This window comes from Oscarella lobularis, chromosome 4, assembly GCF_947507565.1.
Source record: "Oscarella lobularis chromosome 4, ooOscLobu1.1, whole genome shotgun sequence".
Lineage (NCBI taxonomy): Eukaryota > Metazoa > Porifera > Homoscleromorpha > Homosclerophorida > Oscarellidae > Oscarella > Oscarella lobularis.
Window position 1 is genome coordinate 824,211 of NC_089178.1, and position 26,343 is coordinate 850,553.

Sequence of the window (26,343 nt, forward strand, 5' to 3'; positions counted from 1 at the left end):
GGTAAAAGATCGAGTTCTGAAACCATGCTGAAACGAAGGCATTGTCCTAAGCTCGGTAGCGCGCGCACTCGCAACGTCATTCTTCGAAAACACGTACTGTAGTACTGGACAGCACCACCGTCTACGACCAAGCTGAATCCTTTTCGATCAACGCGCTAGCGCTCGACGACGATGCAGGGTGCGGGTGCAGACGGTATCGTACGATCTACACTGAGTGGGCGTGCCTAAACCGGCCTTGTTAGAGCGAGAATTTATCTGCCTAAGCGACCGTCTCTGCCTTCAAATTGCAGAAATAATTGGTCCCGGCTTTTGGAAATTTTTAGCAGAGACCAATCATTCACGTCGAGAGGAAATCATCAAAGCAGATTATCCGTTGGACGCGGTGAGGCAAGCTTTCGAGGCTATAAAATTTTGGAGAAGCAGTTTCGAGGGATCCGAAGAGGAAAAATCGAAAAAACTTTACCGGATTCTACGAAAAATTGAATATTTTGAAGCAGCAGGCAAGAAAAATTCAAAAACGGCTATAATTTAATTAACGATTTTGATCTGATTTTAGATTTCCTCATTTACACGTCAAGACCGAGATCTTACGCATTGGATACAACCAAAACGCGTCAATTTGCTAGAGGGCGAAGGGCTCGGCTCAGTCAAGATGTCCCCAAAACACCTGATCTACGTTGGCATTCGACAAGGAAAGCATTGTCAGAAAAGCAACGAGATCGACGCTCTAAGGACGATCTTGAACTTGTCGTCGGCATGACTCAAAGTCTTAATTATCGACTAATTAAACCGGCTTTCTCGCCTCCTTACAACGAGGTTGGCTACGCTGATGAGGACAACGAATCGCACGCGGTTACAGAAGCGTCGAGGCTTATAGAGAAACCGAAATATTTTCATCAAGTGACAAGGTTCAGTCGCGCATCAGACACTTTGCGCGAATTGATCGACGTCGTTATTTCGCTTTTGCAGACTGGAGGGCTCGAAATTGCTTATGAAAGAATCCGAGGGCACGTTTTTGGTGCGAAAACGCGGCAAGAATTCCCCAGTTGAATGCGACGAAGAGGGCAACCCACACACGTACACAATCATGGTCGTGTAAGTATAGTAGACTCAAACCGCGAACGCGAAACGTAACAACAAAATAATCTAGTACGGAAAAAGAGATCTGCAATCTTAAAGTCTTTGTCAAAATAACGGGCCAAGCTCACATGGACGTCGACGCGTCGTCGTCGTCGTCGAAGAAATTTCCCGACGTGAACGTCCTGCTCGATTGGCACTGCAAGCACTTATTTAATGTGTTTCTCTCCGACGATAGTCAGGTCAAAATAAGGCTATGTCGACCGCTCGAAGAGAAGCACACTGCTAGTTAATTTACTCATATATAGTACGGTAGTCACGTTGATCGTCGTAGAAAGAGACAATTCGGGTGAAGTGAATTTCCGCAGTGCGCGACGCCACGCCGACGCACAGATGCACGCGATATCACCCGACCGAATCACATGCCATCCCTATTACGGTCATTGTCCGTTGTTAAAGAAGTCGTCCCCGTTTTTTTACTTGTTTTTCCAAACCGGCGGAATGTGTCGCGTGTCGGAGCGATGCTGGAACACGGGCGACGGAAGCCCGGCATCTCCGTCTTCATGCCGCATCGCCGTCCTTTCACGTACACGTCCCGTCGCTTAAGCTAAGTCCACCCCGGGTGAAATGGGTATAAAAGGGGGAGCCCAATCTCAGCTTGAAGTCAGACAACAACAACCTCTAAAGGAAATCATTTGGACGCGACAGATCGAGTCAAAACAAAGCTTGAAAAATGAAGTTCACTTTGTGTCTGGTGAGAATCTCAAAGCGAACTCGTTTCCCTAATTCTATGATGTCCTTGATTGTAGATTGCTTTTACTTTCCTACTACTCCAAATCGACGCACGCAGCGTGGGAACCGTTAAACGTGCCGTCACAAATCAGCGCTGCACAGCCAAAAAACCCATGTCAGCGGCGGCGATCATTGCCTCTCTCGTGTCTCCCAACTCGAACTACGTCATCGAGACGCGCTACCCAGGCGTTGGAAATTCTAAGGTAGACGTGAGCGCTGCCGGACTGAAGAAGTGCGACTATACGTCAATGACGACGCAAGCAGCCCTCGCAGACGCCCAAAAGAAAGGCTACAACAGCTCGCTGTGTCCTGTAACGTATCTGTGCAACATTCAACCGGGACGTACGCCCGAAACGATTCTCTTTGCTGAGAATCTTCAGTACGAATGCGGATGCGGTCTCGGTCGATGTGAATATCTGTACATCGGTCAGAAGGTGTCTGAGTTCGAGTGCGATTCGACGTTGGGGATGATGGTTCGCAAGGACTATACGATTCCGGTTCGGGTTGCCAGTCGATGCGTTTTCAAGGAGAATTACAAAAAGTATACTGGAAATTTTATGAAGTGCTCTGGATTTAATCTGCCTCCTTCGGCTTATGGCCAGGACAAATAAGTATTAGTAATAGTAGAATCGTGTTTACGGAAACAGATTCCCGTCAGAAACATTTCATTGACATTTTTATATTCTTTTTTTAAGTTTATGACTCGTGAGAAATACTTCTTTTCTTAATTTATCGAGCTTGTACTGTATGATTCTCCATGATTCTCTGCGTTCGCCCTGAGGGAAACCTGCCGAAGTCCCGTAGATGAAAGGCCCGGATTAATTCATCGCCACGAGTTCGAAGCGATTCGTCGTTCTAGCATGGTTCTAGCACGCTTTTTGCTCGCCGCTGGAACGACCCCGACACCGTCCGAACTCCAAATCGGATGTGCTTCAGGAAGCTTTTAGGTAAACTAGTTTTGGTGCCCGTGCTTCGCACGGAAAAATGCAGTTTATTATTTAGGCCCTTAGAATCAAAGTTTAGTCCTAAATTTATAATTTAGGTCCTTAGAATCAAAGTTTAGGCCCTGAATTTATTATTTAGGTCCTTAGAATCAAAGTTTAGGCCATCAAATTATTATTTAGGCCCTAAGAATCAAGGTTTAGGCCCTGAATTTATATAAATTTAGGTCCTTAGAATCAAAGTTTAGGCCCTCAATTTATTATTTAGGTCCTTAGAATAGAAGTTTAGGCCCTCAATTTATTATTTAGGCCCTAACAAAGTTTAGGCCCTGAATTTATTATTTAGGCCCTTAGAATCAAAGTTTAGGCCTTCAATTTATTATTTAGGTCCTTAGAATCAAAGTTTAGGTCCTCAATTTATTATTTAGGCTCATAGAATCAAAGTTTAGGCCCTGAATTTATTATTTAGGCCCTTAGAATCAAAGTTTAGGCCCTGCATTTATTATTTAGGCTCTTAGAATCAAAGTTTAGGCCCTCAATTTATTATTTAGGCTCTTAGAATAAACGTTTAGGCCCTCAATTTATTATTTAGGTACTTAGAATGAAAGTTTAGGTCCTCAATTTATTATTTAGGCTCATAGAATCAAAGTTTAGGCCCTGAATTTATTATTTAGGCCCTTAGAATCAAAGTTTAGGCCCTGCATTTATTATTTAGGCTCTTAGAATCAAAGTTTAGGCCCTCAATTTATTATTTAGGCTCTTAGAATAAACGTTTAGGCCCTCAATTTATTATTTAGGTACTTAGAATGAAAGTTTAGGTCCTCAATTTATTATTTAGGCTCATAGAATCAAAGTTTAGGCCCTGAATTTATTATTTAGGCCCTTAGAATCAAAGTTTAGGCCCTGAATTTATTATTTAGGTCCTTAGAATCAAAGTTTAGGTTCTCAATTTATTATTTAGGCTCTCAGAATCAAAGTTTAGGCCCTCAATTTATTATTTAGGCTCTCAGAATCAAAGTTTAGGCCCTGAATTTATTATTTAGGCTCTTAGAATCAACGTTTAGGCCCTGAATTTATTATTTAGGCTTTTAGAATCAAAGTTTAGGCCCTCAAATTATTACTTAGGCCCTAAGAATCAAAGTTTAGGCCCTGAATTTATATAAATTTAGGTCCTTAGAATCAAAGTTTAGGCCCTGAATTTATTATTTAGGTCCTTAGAATCAAAGTTTAGGCCCTCAATTTATTATTTAGGCCCTAACAAATTTTAGGCCCTGAATTTATTATTTAGGTCCTTAGAATCAAAGTTTAGGCCCTCAATTTATTATTTAGGTCCTTAGAATCAAAGTTTAGGTCCTAAATTTATTATTTAGGATCTCAGAATCAAAGTTTAGGCCCTCAATTTATTATTTAGGCCCTTAGAATCAACGTTTAGTCCTAAATTTATAATTTAGGTCCTTAGAATCAAAGTTTAGGCCCTGAATTTATTATTTAGGTCCTTAGAATCAAAGTTTAGGCCCTCAAGTTATTATTTAGGCCCTAAGATTCAAGGTTTAGGACCTCAATTTATTATTTAGGCCCTTAGAATCAAAGTTTAGGCCCTCAATTTATTATTTAGGCCTGTAGAATCAAGGTTTAGGCCCTGAATTTATTATTTAGGCTCTCACAATAAAGGTTTAGGCCCTCAATTTATTATTTAGGCTCTCGGAATCAAATTTTAGGCCCTCAATTTATTAGTTAGGCTCTTAGAATCAAAGTTTAGGCCCTGAATTTAGTATTTAGGTCCTTAGAATCAAAGTTTAGGTCCTCAATTTATTATTTAGGCTCTTAGAATCAACGTTTAGGCCTTGAATTTATTATTTAGGTCCTCAGAATCAAAATTTAGGCCCTCAATTTATTATTTAGGCTCTCAGAATCAAAGTTTAGGCTTTCAATTTATTATTTAGGCTTTTAGAATCAAAATTTAGGCCCTCAATTTATTATTTAGGCTTCTGAATCAAAGTTTAGGCCCTGAATTTATTATTTAGGCCCTTAGAATCAAGGTTTAGGCCCTCAATTTATTATTTAGGATCTCGGAATCAAAGTTTAGGCCCTCAATTTATTATTTAGGCTCTCAGAATCAAAGTTTAGGCCCTCAATTTATTATTTAGGCTCATAGAATCAAAGTTTAGGCCCTGGATTTATTATTTACGTCCTTAGAATCAAAGTTTAGGTCCTCAATTTATTATTCAGGTTCTAAGAATCAAAGTTTAGGCCCTCAATTTATTATTTAGGCTCTTATAATCAAGGTTCAAGCGCTGAATTTATTATTTAGGCCTTTAGAATCCAAGTTTAGGTCCTCAATTTATTATTCAGGTTCTTAGAATCAAAGTTTGGGCCTTCAATTTATTATTTAGGCTCTCGGAATCAAAGTTTAGGCCCTCAATTTATTATTTAGGCTTTCAGAATCAAAGTTTAGGCCTTCAATTTATTATTTAGGCTCTCAGAATCAAAGTTTAGGCTCTCAATTTATTATTTAGGCCTTTAGAATCAAAATTTAGGCCCTCAATTTATTATTTAGGCTTTAGGATTTAGAATCAAAGTTTAGGCCCTGAATTTATTATTCAGGCTCTTAGAATCAAAGTTTAGGCTCTGATTTTATTATTTAGGTCCTTAGAATCAAAGTTTAGGTCCTTAATTTATTATTTAGGCTCTCAGAATCAAAGTTTTGGCCCTGAATTTATTATTTAGGCTCTCAGAATCAAAGTTTAGGCCCTGCATTTATTATTTAGGCTCTTAGAATCAAAGTTTAGGCCCTCAATTTATTATTTAGGCTCTTAGAATCAACGTTTAGGCCCTCAATTTATTATTTAGGTACTTAGAATGAAAGTTAAGTCCTTAATTTATTATTTAGGCTCATAGAATCAAAGTTTAGGCCCTGGATTTATTATTTACGTCCTTAGAATCAAAGTTTAGGCCCTCAATTTATTTTTTAGGCTCTTAGAATCAAAGTTTAGGCCCTCAATTTATTATTTAGGTCCTTAGAATCAAAGTTTAGGTCCTCAATTTATTATTTAGGCTCTCAGAATCAAAGTTTTGGCTCTCAATTTATTATTTAGGCTCTCAGAATCAAAGTTTAGGCCCTGCATTTATTATTTAGGCTCTTAGAATCAAAGTTTAGGCCCTCAATTTATTATTTAGGCTCTTAGAATCAACGTTTAGGCCCTCAATTTATTATTCAGGTTCTTAGAATCAAAGTTTAGGCCCTGAATTTATTATTTAGGCTCTTAGTATCAAGGTTTAGGCCCTCAATTTATTATTTAGGATCTCGGAATCAAAGTTTAGGCCCTCAATTTATTATTTAGGCTCTCAGAATCAAAGTTTAGGCCCTCAATTTATTATTTAGGCTCATAGAATCAAAGTTTAGGCCCTGGATTTATTATTTACGTCCTTAGAGTCAAAGTTTAGGCCCTCAATTTTTTATTTAGGCCTTTAGAATCAAAGTTTAGGCCCTCAATTTATTATTTAGGCTCATAGAATCAAAGTTTAGGCCCTCAATTTATTATTTAGGCTCTCAGAATCAAAGTTTAGGCCCTCAATTTATTAATTAGGCTCTCAGAATCAAAGTTTAGGCCCTCAATTTATTATTTAGGATCTCGGAATCAAAGTTTAGGCCCTCAATTTATTCTTTAGGCTCTCGGAATCAAAGTTTAGGCCCTCAATTTATTATTTAGGCTCTTAGAATCAAAGTTTAGGCCCTGAATTTATTATTTAGGTCCTTAGAATCAAAGTTTAGGTCCTCAATTTATTATTTAGGCTCTCAGAATCAAAGTTTTGGCCCTCAATTTATTATTTAGGCTCTCAGAATCAAAGTTTAGGCCCTGCATTTATTATTTAGGCTTTTAGAATCAAAGTTTAGGCCCTCAATTTATTATTTAGGCTCTCAGAATCAAAGTTTAGGCCCTTAATTTATTAATTAGGCTCTCAGAATCAAAGTTTAGGCCCTGAATTTATTATTTAGGCCCTTAGAATCAATGTTTAGGCCCTCAATTTATTCTTTAGGCTCTCAGAATCAAAGTTTAGGCCCTCGATTTATTATTTAGGTACTTAGAATGAAAGTTTAGGTCCTCAATTTATTATTTAGGCTCTTAGAATCAAAGTTTAGGCCCTCAATTTATTATTTAGGCTCTTAGAATCAACGTTTAGGCCTTGAATTTATTATTTAGGTCCTTAGAATCAAAGTTTAGGTCCTCAATTTATTATTCAGGTTCTTAGAATCAAAGTTTAGGCCCTCAATTTATTATTTAGGCTTTCAGAATCAAAGTTTAGGCCCTCAATTTATTATTTAGGCTTTTAGAATCAAAGTTTAGGCCCTGAATTTATTATTTAGGCCCTTAGAATCAATGTTTAGGCCCTCAATTTATTCTTTAGGCTCTCAGAATCAAAGTTTAGGCCCTCAATTTATTATTTAGGTACTTAGAATGAAAGTTTAGGTCCTCAATTTATTATTTAGGCTCTTAGAATCAAAGTTTAGGCCTTCAATTTATTATTTAGGCTCTTAGAATCAACGTTTAGGCCTTGAATTTATTATTTAGGTCCTTAGAATCAAAGTTTAGGTCCTCAATTTATTATTCAGGTTCTTAGAATCAAAGTTTAGGCCCTCAATTTATTATTTAAGCTTTCAGAATCAAAGTTTAGGCCCTGAATTTATTATTTAGGCCCTTAGAATTAATGTTTAGGCCCTCAATTTATTCTTTAGGCTCTCAGAATCAAAGTTTAGGCCCTCAATTTATTATTTAGGTACTTAGAATGAAAGTTTAGGTCCTCAATTTATTATTTAGGCTCTTAGAATCAAAGTTTAGGCCCTCAATTTATTATTTAGGCTCTTAGAATCAACGTTTAGGCCTTGAATTTATTATTTAGGCTTTAAGCTTTAGAATCAAAGTTTAGGCCCTGAATTTATTATTCAGGTTCTTAGAATCAAAGTTTAGGCCCTCAATTTATTATTTAGGCCCTAAGAATCAAGGTTTAGGCCCTCAATTTATTATTTAGGCTCTCGGAATCAAAGTTTAGGCCCTCAATTTATTATTTAGGCTCTTAGAATCAAAGTTTAGGCCCTGAATTTATTATTTAGGTCCTTAGAATCAAAGTTTAGGTCCTCAATTTATTATTTAGGCTCTCAGAATCAAAGTTTTGGCCCTCAATTTATTATTTAGGCTCTCAGAATCAAAGTTTAGGCCCTGCATTTATTATTTAGGCTCTTAGAATCAAAGTTTAGGCCCTCAATTTATTATTTAGGCTCTTAGAATCAACGTTTAGGCCCTCAATTTATTATTCAGGTTCTTAGAATCAAAGTTTAGGCCCTCAATTTATTATTTAGGCTCTCGGAATCAAAGTTTAGGCCCTCAATTTATTATTTAGGCTTTCGGAATCAAAGTTTAGGCCCTCAATTTATTATTTAGGCTTTCAGAATCAAAGTTTAGGCTCTCAATTTATTATTTAGGCCTTTAGAATCAAAATTTAGGCCCTCAATTTATTATTTAGGCCTTTAGAATCAAAATTTAGGCCCTCAATTTATTATTTAGGCTCATAGAATCAAAGTTTAGGTCCTGTATTTATTATTTAGGTCCTTAGAATCAAAGTTTAGGCCCTCAATTTATTATTTAGGCTTTTAGAATCAAAGTTTAGGCCCTCATTTTATTATTTAGGCTCTTAGAATCAACGTTTCGGCCCTCAATTTATTATTTAGGCTCTCAGAATCAAAGTTTAGGCCCTCAATTTATTATTTAGGCTCTCAGAATCAAAGTTTAGGCCTAGATTTTATTATTTAGCCTCTTAGAATCAAAGTTTAGGCCTTCAATTTATTATTTAGGCTCTCAGAATCAAAGTTTAGGCTCTCAATTTATTATTTAGGCCTTTAGAATCAAAATTTAGGCCCTCAATTTATTATTTAGGCTTTTAGAATCAAAGTTTAGGCCCTCTATTTATTATTTAGGCTCTCAGAATCAAAGTTTAGGCCCTCAATTTATTATTTAGGTTCATAGAATCAAAGTTTAGGCCCTGGATTTATTATTTACGTCCTTAGAATCAAAGTTTAGGCCCTCAATTTATTTTTTAGGCTCTTAGAATCAAAGTTTAGGCCCTCAATTTATTATTTAGGTCCTTAGAATCAAAGTTTAGGTCCTCAATTTATTATTTAGGCTCTCAGAATCAAAGTTTTGGCTCTCAATTTATTATTTAGGCTCTCAGAATCAAAGTTTAGGCCCTGCATTTATTATTTAGGCTCTTAGAATCAAAGTTTAGGCCCTCAATTTATTATTTAGGCTCTTAGAATCAACGTTTAGGCCCTCAATTTATTATTCAGGTTCTTAGAATCAAAGTTTAGGCCCTCAATTTATTATTTAGGCTCTTAGAATCAACGTTTAGGCCCTCAATTTATTATTCAGGTTCTTAGAATCAAAGTTTAGGCCCTCAATTTATTATTTAGGCTCTCGGAATCAAAGTTTAGGCCCTCAATTTATTATTTAGGCTTTCGGAATCAAAGTTTAGGCCCTCAATTTATTATTTAGGCTTTCAGAATCAAAGTTTAGGCTCTCAATTTATTATTTAGGCCTTTAGAATCAAAATTTAGGCCCTCAATTTATTATTTAGGCCTTTAGAATCAAAATTTAGGCCCTCAATTTATTATTTAGGCTCATAGAATCAAAGTTTAGGTCCTGTATTTATTATTTAGGTCCTTAGAATCAAAGTTTAGGCCCTCAATTTATTATTTAGGCTTTTAGAATCAAAGTTTAGGCCCTCATTTTATTATTTAGGCTCTTAGAATCAACGTTTCGGCCCTCAATTTATTATTTAGGCTCTCAGAATCAAAGTTTAGGCCCTCAATTTATTATTTAGGCTCTCAGAATCAAAGTTTAGGCCTAGATTTTATTATTTAGCCTCTTAGAATCAAAGTTTAGGCCTTCAATTTATTATTTAGGCTCTCAGAATCAAAGTTTAGGCTCTCAATTTATTATTTAGGCCTTTAGAATCAAAATTTAGGCCCTCAATTTATTATTTAGGCTTTTAGAATCAAAGTTTAGGCCCTCTATTTATTATTTAGGCTCTCAGAATCAAAGTTTAGGCCCTCAATTTATTATTTAGGTTCATAGAATCAAAGTTTAGGCCCTGGATTTATTATTTACGTCCTTAGAATCAAAGTTTAGGCCCTCAATTTATTTTTTAGGCTCTTAGAATCAAAGTTTAGGCCCTCAATTTATTATTTAGGTCCTTAGAATCAAAGTTTAGGTCCTCAATTTATTATTTAGGCTCTCAGAATCAAAGTTTTGGCTCTCAATTTATTATTTAGGCTCTCAGAATCAAAGTTTAGGCCCTGCATTTATTATTTAGGCTCTTAGAATCAAAGTTTAGGCCCTCAATTTATTATTTAGGCTCTTAGAATCAACGTTTAGGCCCTCAATTTATTATTCAGGTTCTTAGAATCAAAGTTTAGGCCCTGAATTTATTATTTAGGCTCTTAGTATCAAGGTTTAGGCCCTCAATTTATTATTTAGGATCTCGGAATCAAAGTTTAGGCCCTCAATTTATTATTTAGGCTCTCAGAATCAAAGTTTAGGCCCTCAATTTATTATTTAGGCTCATAGAATCAAAGTTTAGGCCCTGGATTTATTATTTACGTCCTTAGAGTCAAAGTTTAGGCCCTCAATTTATTATTTAGGCCTTTAGAATCAAAGTTTAGGCCCTCAATTTATTATTTAGGCTCTCAGAATCAAAGTTTAGGCCCTCGATTTATTATTTAGGCTCTTAGAATCAAAGTTTAGGCCCTCAATTTATTATTTAGGATCTCAGAATCAAAGTTTAGGCCCTCAATTTATTATTTATGTTTTTAGAATCAAAGTTTAGGCCCTCAATTTATTTTTTAGGCTTTGAGAATCAAAGTTTAGGTCCTGAATTTACTATTGAGGCCCTTATAATCAAAGTTTAGGCCCTCAATTTATTATTTAGGCCCTTAGAATCAAAGTTTAGGGCTTCAATTTTGTATTTAAGGCATAAGAATCGTTTTGGTGCCCGTGCTTCGCACGGGAAAATAGATAAGTGTTGGGGGTCTCAGCTCTATTGTGTGCTTAGTACACTTTCCCTTACTCGCATGTGCATATGTCAGCAAAGATAAGCAGACGCAAGTTGATTGTATTTGTGGCCATAAAAATCAAAGATCTTGACCCCATTTTTGATTCTTATTGAGGCCCCAAGAATCAATCTCTAATATCGTGAGGTTTTGGCGAATGTCTCAATCGCGATATTTGCACGTTATTGCAGTGCAAATAAGGCGTAGCCTGTGTCCACTGGCGGTACTTTTTCGGGCTTGCTCGCATGTGTGTGTGAGTAAAAGAAAAGATAAGCAGACGTAAGCAGATCGCGACACAGGTACCCCAAATGCGATCCTGTACATCTACCCCTGTGATCACAGATACCCCTGTGTTCACAGATATCCTGTGATCACAGACCCTAAGAGTCAAAGATGAGGCCCTGATCTTATTTAGCCTACAAAGCTTGCCTTCCCAAAAACCTCATTTTTAGATTACATCATACGCTCTGAGATTTTGGCGAATGGCTCAATCGTTATTACGCGATACTTGCACGTTATTGCGGTGCAAAATAAGGCGTAGCGTATGTCTCCTGGCCCCTCCTTTAAAGACACGCAATTCAGAGTGCGTGGTACCGTATGACGTCATAATGAAGACAAACGCACCAGTTCAGTTCAGTTCAGTTCACAGTTTTATTTTAATACGGAAATCCTTCAGCACGTGGGCCGATCTTCCAGGAAACCGTATACAGGGGAATGACAGCAAAAGGAGAAAAGAGAAAAATGACAATATTTACAACTATAACTATATAACCTCTAAATCAGTACACAGAGTTTTGATTGAAATAGTTCTTCAGGCCCAATTTAAAGATCGCGGGATCATTACTCCCTCTTATGATTGCCGGAAGCGAATTCCATAGAGTTTGAGCCCGAAAGAATGGAGAACGACGAAGTGCCTCGGTGCGTGGTCGGATGACGTTGACCCCAGAAGCACTGAGACGAGTGGCGGCACCGGTGCGCTGAATACGCCCAATTTTCGCCGCGAGAACAGAAGCTGTGGCGGAGTTGCACAAGCAGCGGTAACTCAACATTCCTAGTTGAGTAGCATGCCTTGTGCGAATTGGATTGAGACGAAATAGATCGAGAAGTGCTGCTACTCCTCCAACAGAGGCCGTAGAACCAGACATTGTGCACCCCATGAGGGAGCGCCTGATGTCGTCTGAGAAAAAAGAGATGGCCAGTCATCTCCGCGCGGATCGTCGGAGATGTTTGCACCGCAAGAGAGTGCGGTAGAAGGCGTAGCGAATGAGCCTTAGCGATTATAACGAAAGATTCTGACGTCATCCAAGATGGCCGCTGCTCTTAGTAGTATAGATCCAAGATGGCCGCTGCTCTTAGTAGTATAGATTGACTCATTCAAACAAAAGACAAACGCTCGATTGCTACAAAGAATTAGGACCCAAGAAGTAACCTTTTTCATGCAAACGAAACGTCATCACATCATAGGATTAGCCACGGATTCCTCTAGCCACATCGGCATATGGGCGGCTCGTAAGTCGTGCACACCTTGAACGTGTCGCTCGTAACGCAGCAGTCGGCGCAGTTCGGCAACTGGGGAATCGCCCTGCACTTCTCATACGAAGCATTACAGCAATGGGCTCCACTTTCCGCGCAGCACACGCAAAACGGCGGCAGCGTGCGCGCGCACTTGGTCGCGTTGCCGCTACAGCAACTCGCGCACAGCGAATAATTTGCGCAGTTCTGCGGCGCACTTTGACAACACGGAATTCCCGAGAACGTGCAGTCCGGTCGGACTCCAACGCCGTAGTTGAGGGCGGAGAGAAAGACGAAAGCGATCATCAGCAACATTGCAAGTGTCTAGAGTAGCCCGTATTTCCCGCCTCTATCTGCGTTTTTGAAGTGCTAGAAAAGGACGTCAAGCTTCAAAGACGAGTTCAATCTTGGAACTTTCAATAAGTTGACAGTTGGATACCTTCTGCCCAATTGTGCTCCCTTCCTTTCTCCACATGTCTCTCTATCTATCTATCTATGTCTTCGCCCGAAGTCCTATTTTTTGCTGCAGTGCTGTGCTCCTTTTGAAAACAATAAGAAGAATAAAGATTCTCGGAGACGGTGCGAATTCTAAAACAATTTCAAACACAAAGAAGTCAGAGTCCTTAGACCATCATCGCTTCTCATGCAGTTCATCCGAGTAGACCCCAGTCAGCTGATGAGACCATCCATAACGCTTTTCACGCAAGTGGAGGTGATCTTATTATTATTATTATTATTAGATTATTATTAGATTTGAATGGAGCAACGAGGGAGGGAGGGAATCCATGGCAACAGCCTCTTTTCAAGCAAAAGCTTTTCTGCAATCCGCGGCATCGAAGCCCAGGGGGTGGGGGTCTGTGGCCTGTGGGAGGCACTAGCCAAATGCAATTGAGCCTTCTGAATTTTTTTACTCGGCTAGGCAGTGAGATTTTATGGATCAGTTCTTCGGACGCGGACATGTACCATCATTGGACAATTCTTCCAGTTGTAAAACGATGTTTTCTTATTTGTCGAGCTTGCACTGTATGATTCTTTCAAGTTAACCGCGACCAACCGGCGCATATCATCATCAGTGCCGACTAGGGGTCTCCGCCACCATACACATGTACAAGGAGCTGCAAGAGCAAATTCGTGTTACAGTACCACTAAGTTGTACTGGGAGATAATCTTGTTAACGCTAAACGGCATGCACATTGGTTCACTACAGGTACGTACGTAGGGAGGGACATCAGTACTACAAACAAAAACAAACGGTTATTGTGACTCAGCTTTACTAATTGACGCGAATTGTACTCAAGCTTTTCTAGTGCTTGACCTCTTTTGCTTTGTCAGCTTGATGACAGTTCCCTCATCCACATAGCCAGATTTATCAAGATCAGCCTTGACATCGCTTGACAGAAGCTCTGGAGGAGAATTAAATGAAGGTTTCCCAGGAATAGAATGAAGAAGAGCGTCAAATTCAAAATGGCCAATGTAGCGCTTTCTGTAGGACAGTTGGCCCTTTGCGTAAAAGTCTGACTTGGGAATGTAGCCTGTCACGTGACAAGACGTTGTCTGAGGATCATATTCAGCCTGTACGTTGACAGCAGCCGAATCGAGATGTATGTAGGCAGCGTCGTCAGTGTAAAGGATATCATAGGCCTATTAAACAAAACTGAAAGAGGTTTTATACGTATAGTAGATACGACGATGTACCGGCTGTCGAGGGCGGGCGGTTAGTTCTCCATAAGAAGGATCCACAACAAACGTAAGCCTGACAAAACAGGAAAGAAATTCAATCATTTTTATTATATTTCAGCACTAATGCATTCATTTTCGTACTCACTCTTCATCATCTGTCCCATCAGTAGGAGGGATTTCACTCTTTTCTTTTTCAGCTTTTCCGTCAAGACAGATCGGATCTTTACTGTCAGCTTCTTCAACTGTAGACTTCTCCGGTGTAGCAACGCTGCCAACAGGTTGTCGATCTTTCTGGTCACTTCTGGCAAACCTTATAAACGTTTTGCTGTTTTCCTGCACTACGACAAGCGGCGGTGGCTGCTTGTTCAAGAAATTGGGCAAGACGATGTTGCAACTGGTCAAAGTTTCACGAATGATATTGACATTTGGATCATCAGCAGCAACGTGCTTGATCCAGTTGCGAAGTAATTGAAACATTTTCTCGTTGTGCAAGTCCATCTGTGTTTTCCTAGACACAGCGAATGTGACATAAATTTAGCAGCAATTTACAAGCACCAACTCGCCGCCAGGATCAGACGATCGGCCTATAAACACATGTCGCATGCCAGCTCTTTCTCCAAGTACTGCTTTTGTCATGTAGTATTTGCTACAAAACGCGCAGATATAGATTTAGGGCTTTGCCAGCATTGAAACGCCACCTGTCGGTGTCACTGTCTTCAATCCATCTTCCTCTCACATAATGTTTAGAAACTTGATCTCTAAACGCATCTGAGCACCGCACCAGTTCTCTTTCCATGGCAAAATTGTGAACAACTATAAGCTCTTTGAATTTTTCACTTTGAACAGGATTCACCTCTCTAATTATATTGAACAACAGTAAGACGCACTCTTATATACTTTATTTACCCAGAATGCCCCACGGTTGCAATTGATCTCTGAAATTCTTGAATTTTTCTACTCAAGCTATTCAAGTATTCTTGATCCTTCAGAGTGATGTCTCCTATGACCACAATATAAGCTTGAGCCAGACGAAGAACGACGTCTTGAATAAACGTATCCGCGCTCTTGCGATGGCCCAGTCTCTTACGATCCTCTCCAACTAAATAAAGCATGTTAACGCCGTATTTGTACCTATACCCGTTAGATAGAATATCACCCTTAACTGGTGCGTCAAATCCTGCTATGTCAACGAGTGTGAAGCGTTTCATGACTCCCGCAGCCCTCTTGAAGCTGATGCCCTTTGTCTGGACAGTGATTCCTTCTGGAAGATTCGTCCCGCCAAGGCGGTTCAAAATAAATGTCTTTCCCTTGTTGTACAGACCTTGGGAAAAAAACGTGAATATTTACCCGCCTACAATGACAGAGTATACCCAAGACAGCAACCATTGAGGTTTCTATTTCTGTGGTATCATCTAAAGCTGCAGTGGAACCAACTTCCCAACCATCCCCATAAATCGCATTGTTCTTCGTCTTTAGTATCTGTTTAAACCATTTGATTTTTACAACCATGTCATACTCATCCAGAGGCCTTTTAGCAGCTGCAAGAACAGACTTTGTACAAGATAGTTCTTTCGCTAACTACAGGCACAACTTTTCTTCGCTGCGCTCTGAGCCTGATGCAATTTAATAGTTTGCCACAAAGAATAAACGCCAGACCGAACTACTGCCTGTAGAAAAAATAAATTAAAGAGTTTAATTAATTAATAAATGAATGACTAATCTCCCTACCAAAAATGAGACAAAGCCAATCAGAACAGCGATCAATTCACCCGATGACAGTCCCCAAATCTAAGCGTCAGCTACAGTATTTCACTGCAACAAAGCCGTTTCGATTAATTAGTAACCTCAAATTTTTCGTTTTTCTCCAAGTCGTTGAAAAAATTGATTTGTGGAAACGTAGCAACAACTCTCTCATAAGATAATCTACACAAATGCAATTCATTGAAGTGTTTGATTACACATTTGATAAAATCTACTCCGTTTTCAGCCATACGACGCTGTATGTGAAATTGACTGCTGAAAGAAAGCGTACACACTCAAGACAGTCCTGATGCTCTTCTTCAGATTGAACGTAGGCTGCAACAATCTGAATAAGGCGTACACACGCATAAAGCAAAGGCTTTTAGATACAAAATATTTTACCTTGTTTTCATTGTACAGAAAAGTAAATGCCAGGTGAGTAAATACAAAACTCTTAGAAGAAAACCAGTTGTTCTCTCTTCTTCCAACAAAAGCTCTCATATAATGCCCGTCTAATAAAGAACATGATTTACTTAGCAAGTAACGTAATTGGAATGTGTCACCAGAATAAAATTCGTAGTAGTAATTGTCCTGGACAGCGTTCTGCATTTTCTCTTTTTCAGCATCAGTCCACTCTTTTATTAAGCAAAGCTTCTCTTTTACAATGTCACCTTAGAACAATCATACAGAAAGAAATAGTTGTTGCAAGACCAGCGTACGAAGGTAAAAAGTATTGTTAATTCGAGTGGACGTTGCATATCCTCCATCTGCCATGATCTTGTATGCAGATGATTGTTCGTCATTCAGAATTCTCAAATTCTACAAGCATCAAAGTTTTCTTGAACGTGACGAAAACGACGTCATTGCAGACAAGTCCCCGCCCCTCTGTCATATGGTGTGCTGCTCGGTGTGAGGTCTGGACACGTTGCACACCCCTGGCTGCACACCAAGCATGGCCGCGATTACTGCTTTACACAATGAAACATATCAAATCTGCCTACACTTGAAGCAGTCAGTGATGGCCAGTACTGACAAAATCATGCCCGCTAGCACGTTTTTCCTGGTTCTCACCTTAGCCCAGCCCTCCTCTGTCTTTAGATCGGGATCGCAGATTGGAAGCCAGAACATGTGCTTTCCATCGCTCCTTTGTGAGAAAGGAGCCACTTTCGAGCCCAGAACGGGAACCTAGTAAAGCACGATGAAACCTAGGACTACCGGTACATGCAAAACGCGTTAGTCACCGTGTTGTTTTCTTCATAATGAGCTAAAGCCAATTTAGCATGAAACGAGGCGGCGGCGTAAAGAAGCAACAGAGCGAGTTTCATATCGACGTTGTCTTAGTTAGATTAAACTGCGCAACTGCGCGGCACACCTTTTTCGTAGAACACGAGCACGCGTACACGTGGAGAATTACCTATCGCGTGGGCCCCTCTCCGGTTGCGAGTCCCGGATAGACTCCTGAGTACAGGAAGGTATTTTTCCCCGAACACCAGGGCGCGCGCGGGCGAAGCCCGCGCGCGCCCTGGTGGGAGGGGCTCTCAAACGTGATCGGCCAAAATCTCGAAGTGTTTGTCTGTCCGTCGGTAACCCTGACGTCACAATCGCACTTAAACCAATCTCACACACAGGTGCCTTTATGACATCACATTCATTGTGATGTCATACTCTCCCGTATTTTGAACACAATTGCTAGCGAAAAGGTGGCGTCACAGTAGATAACAACCCCGGATCGTAATGGAAAGCTTTCAAGCAAACAGGCACACACATACAGGACGACAAACAGGCTACATCACCCACTTCACACCGGAAATAAATAGACTAATAAACTGAAGAGTGCAGAACGGGCCCATAACACCATGATTCATTGAGAAAACCCAGTAAAGGAGCATGTTGGGTTTGTCGCGTGCTGCGAGCGAAGCACGCAAACCCAACTGCGAGCTGATAATCTAGCTTAGCACGTTTTGATATCTGAATGAAACGCTTGAACTCTGTCTATGAGTACTGTATAGGCATATCCACCAGGTGTTTCGAGAGTAAATTTACATCGAACAGTGCAGATAGCTTTTGCGCTGACTCTGACGGTACGATGTTTGCTACCGTAGATCGAACTACTGAGGGTGTTCGGGTATCATATGATGGCTTACAGCAGGCCATCATTATCTAGTTCTAGCCTCGGTTCCAGACCCTCTCTCCCCCGGATGTTAGGTTCTGGTACGGTCCCGCCCCTAACCCCGCCTATTATGACGTGGGGGAACAGCATGGCGGACGATCGATCGCGAACTCTACTAAGATCGTTCGTTCGCACCCATTTCGCGCGTCCTACAGCTATCCGATTAAAGGACGCGCGAAATGGGTGCGAACGAACGATCTTAGTAGAGTTCGCGATCGATCGTCCGCCATGCTGTTCCCCCACGTCATGCAGCAAAAACCAGGTTTAGATGCAGATCTCCATTAGGTAGTGCTACCGTTTCTTCTACCAGTAGGACGTTCGTTATACACGGATAAATTAGAAAATCAACTACTTTCGGAATTTTTTTAGGACCTGCCCATATGCATGCGTTTTGTTCTTCATTAGAAGGATACGTCTAACCTAATGGAGCAACGAGGGATGGAATGGAAACAGCCTCTTTTCAAGCCGAAGCATTTCTGCAATCAGTGCAATCAAAGCCCAGTGGGTGGAGGTCTGTGGCCTGTGGGAGGCACCAGCCAAATTCAATTGATCCTTCTGAATTTTTTTACTCAGCTAGGCCGCAGTGGCATTTTATGGATCAGTTCTTTGGACATAAATAATTATTCAAATGTTTGACAACGTATATAGCGAGGTGGAGTAAGTGAATGTGTAAACATGCCTACGCAAGCGGACATGCCATCATTGGACAATTCTTCCAGTTTTAAATCAGCCAAATCCGCAGCGAAGGTCAGATTAAATGATTCAATTGCCAGAAAACCACACCTTCAGTACAGATGTTAACAAATGTGCTGCACTTGGCATGCGACCTACCACTCGCACATGGCTATTTCGGTAAGATGCCTTTCCCAGCCGAAAACTGAAATTAAAAAATTATTCCTTTTTCATCAAACGTTAGCCTATGTTTATTTCTTACCTGCAAAAAGTATAGCAGTGATGAGAAGAACATTTCCAATGAGAACAAAAATCCTCTTATTTATTAGTGAGGCCCTGGTAATTCGTTGGTCCCTCGGCGAATTCAACACAATAATAGTCATGTAGATGTCGTAGAACACAAAGAAACAGACAGCCGAAGCTAATTAAAGTGTAATCAATTTTTAGGGAAAAACTGTAGCGCGTGCGCGAGAGCCCCTACTCGAATGGGCGACGTCGTTCTCTTTTTCGTTAATTGCGCCCACGATTGCAAATGCGACGCTCGCCGCGAGACCGAATGCCGTCGACGTCCTGCGATACGAGAACGACGGAAAGGCCCAGTAAACGAGAACGACATTCGCGAATAGAGCCACTGCGCCGAAGATGACACCGATACGAAAAGGGTATTTTTCGGGGGCTTCGACGGCGCAGTCGCTGATGAGGGGAAGCCAGGCCGGAACGTGGCCTAAGCCAACCGCCAAGGCGTAGCAAAGAAGGACGGTGCCAGTGGTAATTGCTACGGTGACGTAGGTGATGGTATTGACCGATATTGAGCCGTAGACGAGCATGGAACCGATAGAATCTCCGTACAGCAGTCTATACGAGTGTTGGTCCACGCACCCGGAATATCCCAGGTATTGGGGTTCCACGCGTGCGTATGACAACTAACATTCTGAATGGGTGTACATGCCAGGAGACTCTTCACTGGCGCGTGAGCTAATTAGTCCGGCATTACGATAACTAAAGTTAGATAGCCAGCTTGAAATGCAATCACAGCACATTGGGGCAAAAGCGATTCAGGGTTCAAGAAAAATTCAAAATGTCAGTTTGGTCACAAGAGATTAGTCAAGAGAAGCCTTTTCAGGTGTGCTAACCGTAGTAACGCTAATCTGCTTTTTGTCGTTGACTGCGTCAGAATAACGGGGCGGAGCATCTAGAAACAATACTACGGCTAACTGGCAGTGTACTGTATTACAACATCATTACCATTAGATACTTCCTCCAGAGTAATGCCGGCCATATCAAAAGCGAAACTGAGATTAAATATCTCAATGGCCAGAGTGCCTCCCCTTTGAAAATAGGCCGTTTGAATTAATACTACTTTAGTATAGTCTAATAAGTTGCGCACCATTCACATACGGCTATTATTGTCTTGTACTTGTCCCAGCCCAAAGCTGCCAGATCCTACGTAATAAATCTTTTCAATTCTTTTAGATTCTTACCTGCTAGAATGCCGACGGTAACTAGCAGAATGATTCCCAAGAGAGCAAATATTCTCTTATTTATGAGCGATATTTTAGATATGCGCTGATCTCTTGGTGCGTTGAAGCAGATAATTGTCATGTAGATGTCGTAGAACAAAAAGAAGGAGACGGCAGCAACTGAAAACCAAGGGATGCATGGGTACGTGTGCAATCAGTGGGCGGTGAGCCATACCTGAATGCACGGTATTGTCCTCCTCTTCGTTTACGGCACCAACGATTGCCAAGCCGACACTTGCTACGACGCCAAACGCCGCCGACGTCTTGCGAAGAGAGAACGACGGAAACGCCGAATAGACGAGCAGGACGTTGGCAATGAGAGCCGTTGCACCCGAAATGATTCCAAGGCGGAAAGGATACTTCTCAGGAGATTCGACGGCGCAATCGCTAATCATGGGCAGCCAGGCCGGAACGTGGCCCAAACCCACTGCCAAAGCGTAGCACAGAAAGATTGTCGTTGTAGTGATTCCTACGGTGGTATAGGTGACCAGCTTCACAGGGATCGAACCGTAGACAGCCATGGTGAGAAGATAGTCACAAGATGCATCGACGTCATGCAGTGAGGGGGAGGCCATCGCGAAAGTGGGAGATCAAAACCCGGACATGAAACCATCACGCCATCTTTCTCTAAAGACCTCCCCGGAAGTCTTTTGTTGATGTTCGGCTTTTCCAACATTACTGCTACCGCAACAACGCTTTTTGATGCCAAGGTGACTCCAAAGCTAGACTACAGACGGGCTTACCTTTATCCTTTAGGGATTGAGTAATACGGAAATCAAAAATACTGAAACCAAATTGCAGACTGAGCCTGCCACTTATTGCGTATACATGGGCGGGCGAAAAAAGAACACAGAGCAACATAAAAGAGCAAAAAATCAGCAATTTTAGGAGAAGAGAGTTGAAGGACAGAGCTAAGCTACTTTTGCGTTGGAGTGGTTGCCGTCGCTCTTCCGTCTGCACCGATTTCAACGTCGACCGCGTAAATAGTTCCGGTTGTGTCCGAAGTGAATTTGACGAACCAAAGAGTGAGTTTTTCGCCCGCACTGCCTTCCATTTCTACCGTCAGCTCCGCGCCGCTTAGCTGCACCGATACAAATCTCTGCGGCGAAACGGCGACAATCTTTTCTCTTTCACCTAAAAGTGCCCATCCATTACTAAAAACCGGATTAATCGAATACACAATGAAGCGATGCTCCTTTCCGCTCATAGAACCCGTCTCGATTTTGAGAGTGTGAGCAGCATCAAACCATTGAAGACAAAGCGACGCTCGACTTCCACTGCTACAATTTGGAAATCCCCACATGCCGGCGACAAATTTCCCAGCTTGAGGATGCAATTTCATTGGATACAAGTCATCCGGAGAGAGCTCGTAAGACTTGGCAACGTCAATAGCAATAACGTGGTAATACGCAACGGAGTCAATCAACGAGTGAGTATTCCATACGTATCCCGACTGAATGCGATTGGGAATATACGTCGCGTCAACGGGCACGGCGGGCTTCGACGGCTTCAGCAAGACTCCGTCATCGCGACAGGAGCGACGAATCAGCGACGCGTTTGTCATATCAAGCCCGTCGCTTATTCCGACGGGACCGGCACTAAATGTACTAATTACCGTACGAAGATGAATGTTGTTCGACGAGGTGTTGTAGGGATTGCCCGGCTGATCGGCAGTCGTCCATATGTCATCAAAGAAAGGACCAATGTCGAGTGCTCGCATGAGAAGAGACGTCTGAGCGATGTTCCATCGATTATCAGCCGTTGGAAAATCGTCTTCGCTGGCCCTAGCATTGGTGACAGCCGGAAACATGACAGACTGAAGCAGATCGCTAATGAATAAAACGGCAATGAAAAATTTGTCGCTTGCGTGGAAAAGAATTACTTGGGAAGTTCCATGCACAGTTGTATGTTGACGTGACGTTTGAGCGCTGCGTCGGCGATTCCTTTGAACCACAGTTCGGCAGAATTGCTCACGGATTGCTGCATCTCTTTGAATAGAAGAAATTGAAAGTCGGTGAAGTCGAGCTCAAAGGCGCCCATGCTGGACGCGTGCTGGGACATAATTGCGTCGTAGAATTGAGCCGACTGTGAAGGGACGACGGCAGCGATAGGACTGTGAGCCCACGACGGCCATCCGACACTAAAATTTAAGCTGGTAAGAAACTCAAAACTCTTGTTGGCTGCGTAGACATTCTGGGCGCTGAAGTAAGCGGCATAGAGTAGAAGAGGAATTCCAAGTTGTTCCCTATACAAGAAGACGTCAAGCAACAGTGTCAAGAAGAACTGGAATGCCGACCTCACCTGAACCAAGGAAGCCCGTTAGGAAAATAGTCTTTTCGTGCTGTCCACTCGGTGCAGCCATTCTGAAAGGGATACCACCAGGGATCAAGTTGCATGTAGGCTATGGGCACGTTTGCTTTGTCCAACGCTTTCTTCACGTTAATTAACACATCTTGAGGACGCTGTTCGGGATGCTTCAACCAATACCCAAGATAATAATAGGCGCCGTTGTCTAAAGAAGCAACAAAAATATCGCCGTAAGAAACACATGCAATGTATCTCAAATTTACCCGTCCAATATCCGAGTTTTGTGTTCACCAGATCGTTGTCTTTCTGAATCCTCTGAGTGCCGTAGGCGACACGCAAAGTGCTGCCCCAAGTCTCAACGGCATCCGTTACACCGAACATTGATCCTGTTAGTCCAAATTGAGCGGAAAACGTGTCCGGAGTGCCGACGTCGTTCACATAGCCGCTGAGACCAAATCCAAGAGCCGTCGCTTTCGCTGGCCACGTTATCTGGTACTTGGTGCTGAAAAGATGCTTGAAATGTTTGAAGGGACCAATGACTAGGGCGTCAGAGCGAGATGATTTGGTGTCAAACAGAACGAGAGGTCCTCCTTCGATTCCTCCTTTATACTCGCTCAATCCGATTCCATATGAATTTGAATCGGCTGAGAAACGACCGTGCCATTCAACGTATCCTAACGATGCAAGCTTGGAATTAGGCAAAAACTCAAACGACGGAAAACTGAAGGAGATATTAGTACTGCTCCAAAATTCGCCTACATTCACCGGCGCGCCGGGCTCGCCGGGCTCGCCTTGCGCCATACCAACCCCACCCTCCGGAAACGTCTATGAAAATAAAGAGGGGCTTCTGTTTGTATTTCGAGACACTGGCATTTTCATTCGTACCGTCTCAAAAATGAAGAGATCGAAGTCACTGTAGTACTTCACCGCACACAGCATTGGAGTATCGGTAGCACTGCCAAGTCTATCGATGTCTAGGGGACAGTGGTAGCTGACAATAACCGCGTTGAAGATTCCCAAAATGGGGTCCTTGCCCGTCACACTAGTGACATTGTTCAGAAGAAGACCATCGCTACCGTAGCACCACATTCCATAGACGTGGAGTGACGTCAAATAGGCTTTGTTCTCCAGCCAAATTTCGCCATTTACCCAAACTGCGTACGTTCCATCGTCCTTCATAGACACCTGATGTCGTTTGCCTTGTCTCCAGACCTCCTTTGCAACGGTAGAGCAAAGGAAAATGCCGAAAAGCGATACGAGTAAATCTTCCCATAATTTACGGAGCTTCGTACGGGGCCTGCGTTTCCGATGCGGGACCTCGCGTTTTCGCCTTCAAATTTCGCCGCCCGACGCCGCCGCGACCGCGCTTCGATCGCGCCGCCGCGCTTCGAACGCCCTTCCGCGCGATCGATTGAACGCGCGATCGTCGGGACCCCCGCCGCGGATCCTCCTCCGCCGCCGCTTTCCCGGGCCGCCGATCGCGCCGGAATTCCAAACGCGACGTCTCGCGCGGGTTCTCTACCGGTCCGAATCGAGCAATCGCCGCCGTGAAGTCGCGTTTCGCCCCAATTCGAATCGCCTTAGAGTGCGCTATGCATATTTTCTCCGCCGCCATCTTCCTTTGTCTTTCCGTTTTTCCATGGCTTCTTCCGCGCGAAAGCGACCTCGCTGCGAGGTTCCAGCGACTCCTGGTAGAGTGCCCTGCCCTTGCAATACGTGTATCCCTGATGCATGTTTCCTCCCTGAGTTAAGTTTACCGCATAGTGGAATTCGCAGTGTACCATTCCCTGCTTGCAGAGTACGTATCGCTGATGCATGTTTTTGTGCAATTGACACTGCACCACTTCCTGCTTGCAGGGTATGTATCCCTGATGCACGTTTTCCCCCTGAGTTTACTGCATACTGTACATAGTGCAATTCACAGTGTACCATTCCCTGCTTGCAGGGTATGTATCCCTGATGCATGTTTTTCGCCTGAGTTTAATACCGCATAGTGCAATTCGCAGCGTACCATGCCCTGCTTGCAGGGTATGTATCCCTGATGCACGTTTTTCCCCTGAGTTTACCGCATGGTGAAATTCGCAGGGTACCATGCCCTGCTTGAAGGGTATGTGTCCCTGATGCACGTTTTACCCCTGAGTTTACTGCATACTGTGCGTAGTGCAATTCACAGTGTACCATTCCCTGCTTGCAGGGTATGTATCCCTGATGCATGTTTTCCTCCTGAGTTTACCGCATGGTGCAATTCGCAGTGTACCACTTCCTGCTTGCAGGGTATGTATCCCTGATGCACGTTTTCCCCCTGAGTTTACTGCATACTGTACATCGTGCAATTCACAGTGTACCATTCCCTGCTTGCAGGGTATGTATCCCTGATGCATGTTTTTCGCCTGAGTTTAATACCGCATAGTGCAATTCGCAGTGTACCATGCCCTGCTTGCAGGGTATCTATCCCTGATGCACGTTTTCCCCCTCAGTTTACTGCATACTGTACATAGTGCAATTCACAGTCTACCATTCCCTGCTTGCAGGGTATGTATTCCTGATGCATGTTTTTCGCCTGAGTTTAATGCTGCATAGTGCAATTCGCAGTGTACCATGCCCTGCTTCCGGGTATGTATCCCTGATTCGTGTTTTCCCCCTGAGTTTACAGCATATTGCAGTTCACTTGCGTGGCAGCTTTAAATGATGGGAAGATAAACGATGTGCCGATTTTGAAAAGACAAAATCGTTAAACTCATCTTTTCTGCGAAATAGAATTAGGTTAATTTGCCCGGTTGCGGCTCTTGGACAAGGACCGGTCTATTCACAGCTGCAAAGCGGCTCCGGTCTATTAGTAGCGCTGGAAACGAGAGAGGTTATTTCGCATCTTCAGTAGGCTGGACCATATGCAACAGCTAAACGCGCGACTACTGCGCAGATTGATCTGAGCAGTGAATTGACCGACGCGACTACTGCTGCTGCTGTTTCTTCTGCTGCTGCATGCAGCGATTAGCCCGGTTGGAGCAGCTGTGAATAGATCGTGACCGTCTGCTTCTGCTGCGATGGGACCGCGCGATTGGGTAGAGGAGCGGTTTACTTATATGCCGAGGCCCGCTACTGAAGCTTTTTTAGTGGGCAAGGACTATCATGTACAGCAGTTACGAATGACTTACGACCGGATTCAGCGCAGCTGCAAATTACCAAGGATCGGCTGCTGTACATGAACCCGACCGATTACCGAATGTCCAAATAGATGACAAAATAGTTACGATATGTTAATCGGGCGCCTCCAAACAAACCAAGTTGGTTTACAGCGTAGGAAATGACCAGAGTATACAGCCTGAGATTTCTCCTTGAATAGCTTTTGCGGCTGTAAATGAGCTTCGACAAGAAACTGCAGCTGTATTCCAATAAGCTAACGCGGGTAAAAAAGCCGTAGCTAGCCCACGTAGGTCGAATTGCAGCGGCGCTTAAGAGACCCGATTCGTGCATTAGAGATATAGCGTTAGAGATATATAGCAGAATAGAGTCGTAACGGTCGCAGAAAACCGGCCTATCAGCGAGCGGCACTGCGGGTTGACAACACGCTGTAAAATGCCGTTAGAATATTGCAAGAAACGGCCGAATAAGCATAATTTCATATGCGCTCATGTCTGAATACAAACGCCTAAACAACCCGTTCGATGAACGGGTAAATCAGCTAGTGTTTACACATTCTAACAGTCAATCACAACTTCCTCTTTAGTTCTCGCTAACCGGCTAGAGCACGCTAAAGCGATGGCGTTCGACGAGAGACGAACTCCTTTCTGCCCTCCTTTCTATGGTTCAACGACACAGACTCCGCCGACG

At 42.4% G+C, this 26,343-nt stretch overlaps 5 protein-coding genes and 1 long non-coding RNA gene across 8 annotated transcripts; 2 read left to right on the forward strand and 4 right to left on the reverse strand.

Moving 5' to 3' along the window:
- The first annotated feature begins 47 nt into the window (after positions 1-47).
- LOC136185585 (uncharacterized) lies at positions 48-2,614 on the forward strand. Of its 2 annotated transcripts, XM_065972752.1 has the most exons (7): positions 48-193; positions 243-500; positions 557-908; positions 970-1,095; positions 1,151-1,253; positions 1,316-1,831; positions 1,887-2,614. In XM_065972752.1, exons 1-6 carry the CDS (start codon positions 172-174, stop codon positions 1,364-1,366), a joined length of 912 nt encoding a protein of 303 aa, XP_065828824.1. In that variant the 5' UTR covers positions 48-171; the 3' UTR covers positions 1,367-1,831; positions 1,887-2,614. The 2 variants fall into 2 exon arrangements, with proteins under 2 accessions (XP_065828824.1, XP_065828822.1); XM_065972750.1 differs by having other exon boundaries at positions 1,151-1,831.
- Positions 2,615-13,551: 10,937 nt separating this feature from the next.
- On the reverse strand, positions 13,552-17,272 carry LOC136186760 (uncharacterized). Of its 2 annotated transcripts, XM_065974224.1 has the most exons (18): positions 17,258-17,272; positions 17,085-17,202; positions 16,915-17,028; positions 16,563-16,662; positions 16,407-16,514; positions 16,246-16,355; positions 16,080-16,189; positions 15,948-16,026; positions 15,832-15,891; positions 15,695-15,770; positions 15,474-15,641; positions 15,260-15,424; positions 15,010-15,202; positions 14,802-14,960; positions 14,663-14,749; positions 14,249-14,611; positions 14,119-14,176; positions 13,552-14,064 (listed from the first exon to the last, which is right to left on the reverse strand). In XM_065974224.1, the coding sequence occupies exons 2-18, from the start codon at positions 17,166-17,168 to the stop codon at positions 13,717-13,719; spliced, it is 2,382 nt and encodes a 793-aa protein (XP_065830296.1). In that variant the 5' UTR covers positions 17,169-17,202; positions 17,258-17,272; the 3' UTR covers positions 13,552-13,716. The 2 variants fall into 2 exon arrangements, with proteins under 2 accessions (XP_065830296.1, XP_065830295.1); XM_065974223.1 differs by lacking the exon at positions 17,258-17,272 and having other exon boundaries at positions 17,085-17,221.
- A 1,050-nt stretch (positions 17,273-18,322) lies between these two features.
- On the forward strand, positions 18,323-19,648 carry LOC136185645 (uncharacterized). Its single transcript, XR_010669590.1, has 4 exons — positions 18,323-18,524; positions 18,587-18,760; positions 18,808-18,865; positions 19,133-19,648. It is a non-coding gene; the product is annotated as an uncharacterized lncRNA (long non-coding RNA).
- LOC136185644 (DNA damage-regulated autophagy modulator protein 1-like) lies at positions 18,559-19,578 on the reverse strand. Its single transcript, XM_065972812.1, has 4 exons — positions 19,167-19,578; positions 18,948-19,106; positions 18,845-18,890; positions 18,559-18,796 (listed from the first exon to the last, which is right to left on the reverse strand). Exons 1-4 carry the CDS (start codon positions 19,510-19,512, stop codon positions 18,634-18,636), a joined length of 714 nt encoding a protein of 237 aa, XP_065828884.1. The 5' UTR covers positions 19,513-19,578; the 3' UTR covers positions 18,559-18,633.
- A 27-nt stretch (positions 19,649-19,675) lies between the features above and the next one.
- Positions 19,676-20,761, reverse strand: LOC136185643 (DNA damage-regulated autophagy modulator protein 1-like). Its single transcript, XM_065972811.1, has 5 exons — positions 20,381-20,761; positions 20,167-20,325; positions 20,073-20,118; positions 19,931-20,013; positions 19,676-19,877 (listed from the first exon to the last, which is right to left on the reverse strand). The coding sequence occupies exons 1-5, from the start codon at positions 20,724-20,726 to the stop codon at positions 19,786-19,788; spliced, it is 726 nt and encodes a 241-aa protein (XP_065828883.1). The 5' UTR covers positions 20,727-20,761; the 3' UTR covers positions 19,676-19,785.
- A 236-nt stretch (positions 20,762-20,997) lies between these two features.
- LOC136185760 (uncharacterized) lies at positions 20,998-23,787 on the reverse strand (the record flags this gene model as incomplete). Its single annotated transcript, XM_065972940.1, has 5 exons — positions 20,998-22,034; positions 22,088-22,450; positions 22,507-22,717; positions 22,776-23,337; positions 23,398-23,787. Coding segments are annotated over 5 exons (2,439 nt in total), but the record flags the coding sequence as incomplete, so codon positions are not given.
- Positions 23,788-26,343: the final 2,556 nt, after the last annotated feature.

Excerpts from the sequence above, each read along its gene's own strand:
- LOC136186760 (XM_065974224.1), bottom strand. The coding sequence starts at position 17,168 with ATGAAACTCGCTCTGTTGCTTCTTTACGCCGCCGCCTCGTTTCATGCT. Across the intron at positions 16,515-16,562 it reads TAACAATACTTTTTACCTTC|GTGACATTGTAAAAGAGAAG; the intron begins GTACGCTGGTCT and ends GATTGTTCTAAG. Across the intron at positions 15,425-15,473 it reads CTCAATGGTTGCTGTCTTGG|GTCTGTACAACAAGGGAAAG; the intron begins GTATACTCTGTC and ends TTTTTTCCCAAG.
- LOC136185585 (XM_065972750.1), top strand. The coding sequence starts at position 172 with ATGCAGGGTGCGGGTGCAGACG. Across the intron at positions 194-242 it reads GCAGGGTGCGGGTGCAGACG|AGCGAGAATTTATCTGCCTA; the intron begins GTATCGTACGAT and ends CGGCCTTGTTAG. Across the intron at positions 909-969 it reads TATTTTCATCAAGTGACAAG|ACTGGAGGGCTCGAAATTGC; the intron begins GTTCAGTCGCGC and ends TCGCTTTTGCAG.
- LOC136185644 (XM_065972812.1), bottom strand. The coding sequence starts at position 19,512 with ATGCTCGTCTACGGCTCAATATCGGTCAATACCATCACCTACGTCACC. Across the intron at positions 18,891-18,947 it reads CACTGCTATACTTTTTGCAG|TTTTCGGCTGGGAAAGGCAT; the intron begins GTAAGAAATAAA and ends TTTTAATTTCAG. Across the intron at positions 18,797-18,844 it reads GAAATAGCCATGTGCGAGTG|GTGTGGTTTTCTGGCAATTG; the intron begins GTAGGTCGCATG and ends TCTGTACTGAAG.
- LOC136185643 (XM_065972811.1), bottom strand. The coding sequence starts at position 20,726 with ATGGCTGTCTACGGTTCGATCCCTGTGAAGCTGGTCACCTATACCACC. Across the intron at positions 20,119-20,166 it reads TACCGTCGGCATTCTAGCAG|CTTTGGGCTGGGACAAGTAC; the intron begins GTAAGAATCTAA and ends AGGATCTGGCAG. Across the intron at positions 19,878-19,930 it reads TCTGGAGGAAGTATCTAATG|ATGCTCCGCCCCGTTATTCT; the intron begins GTAATGATGTTG and ends TATTGTTTCTAG.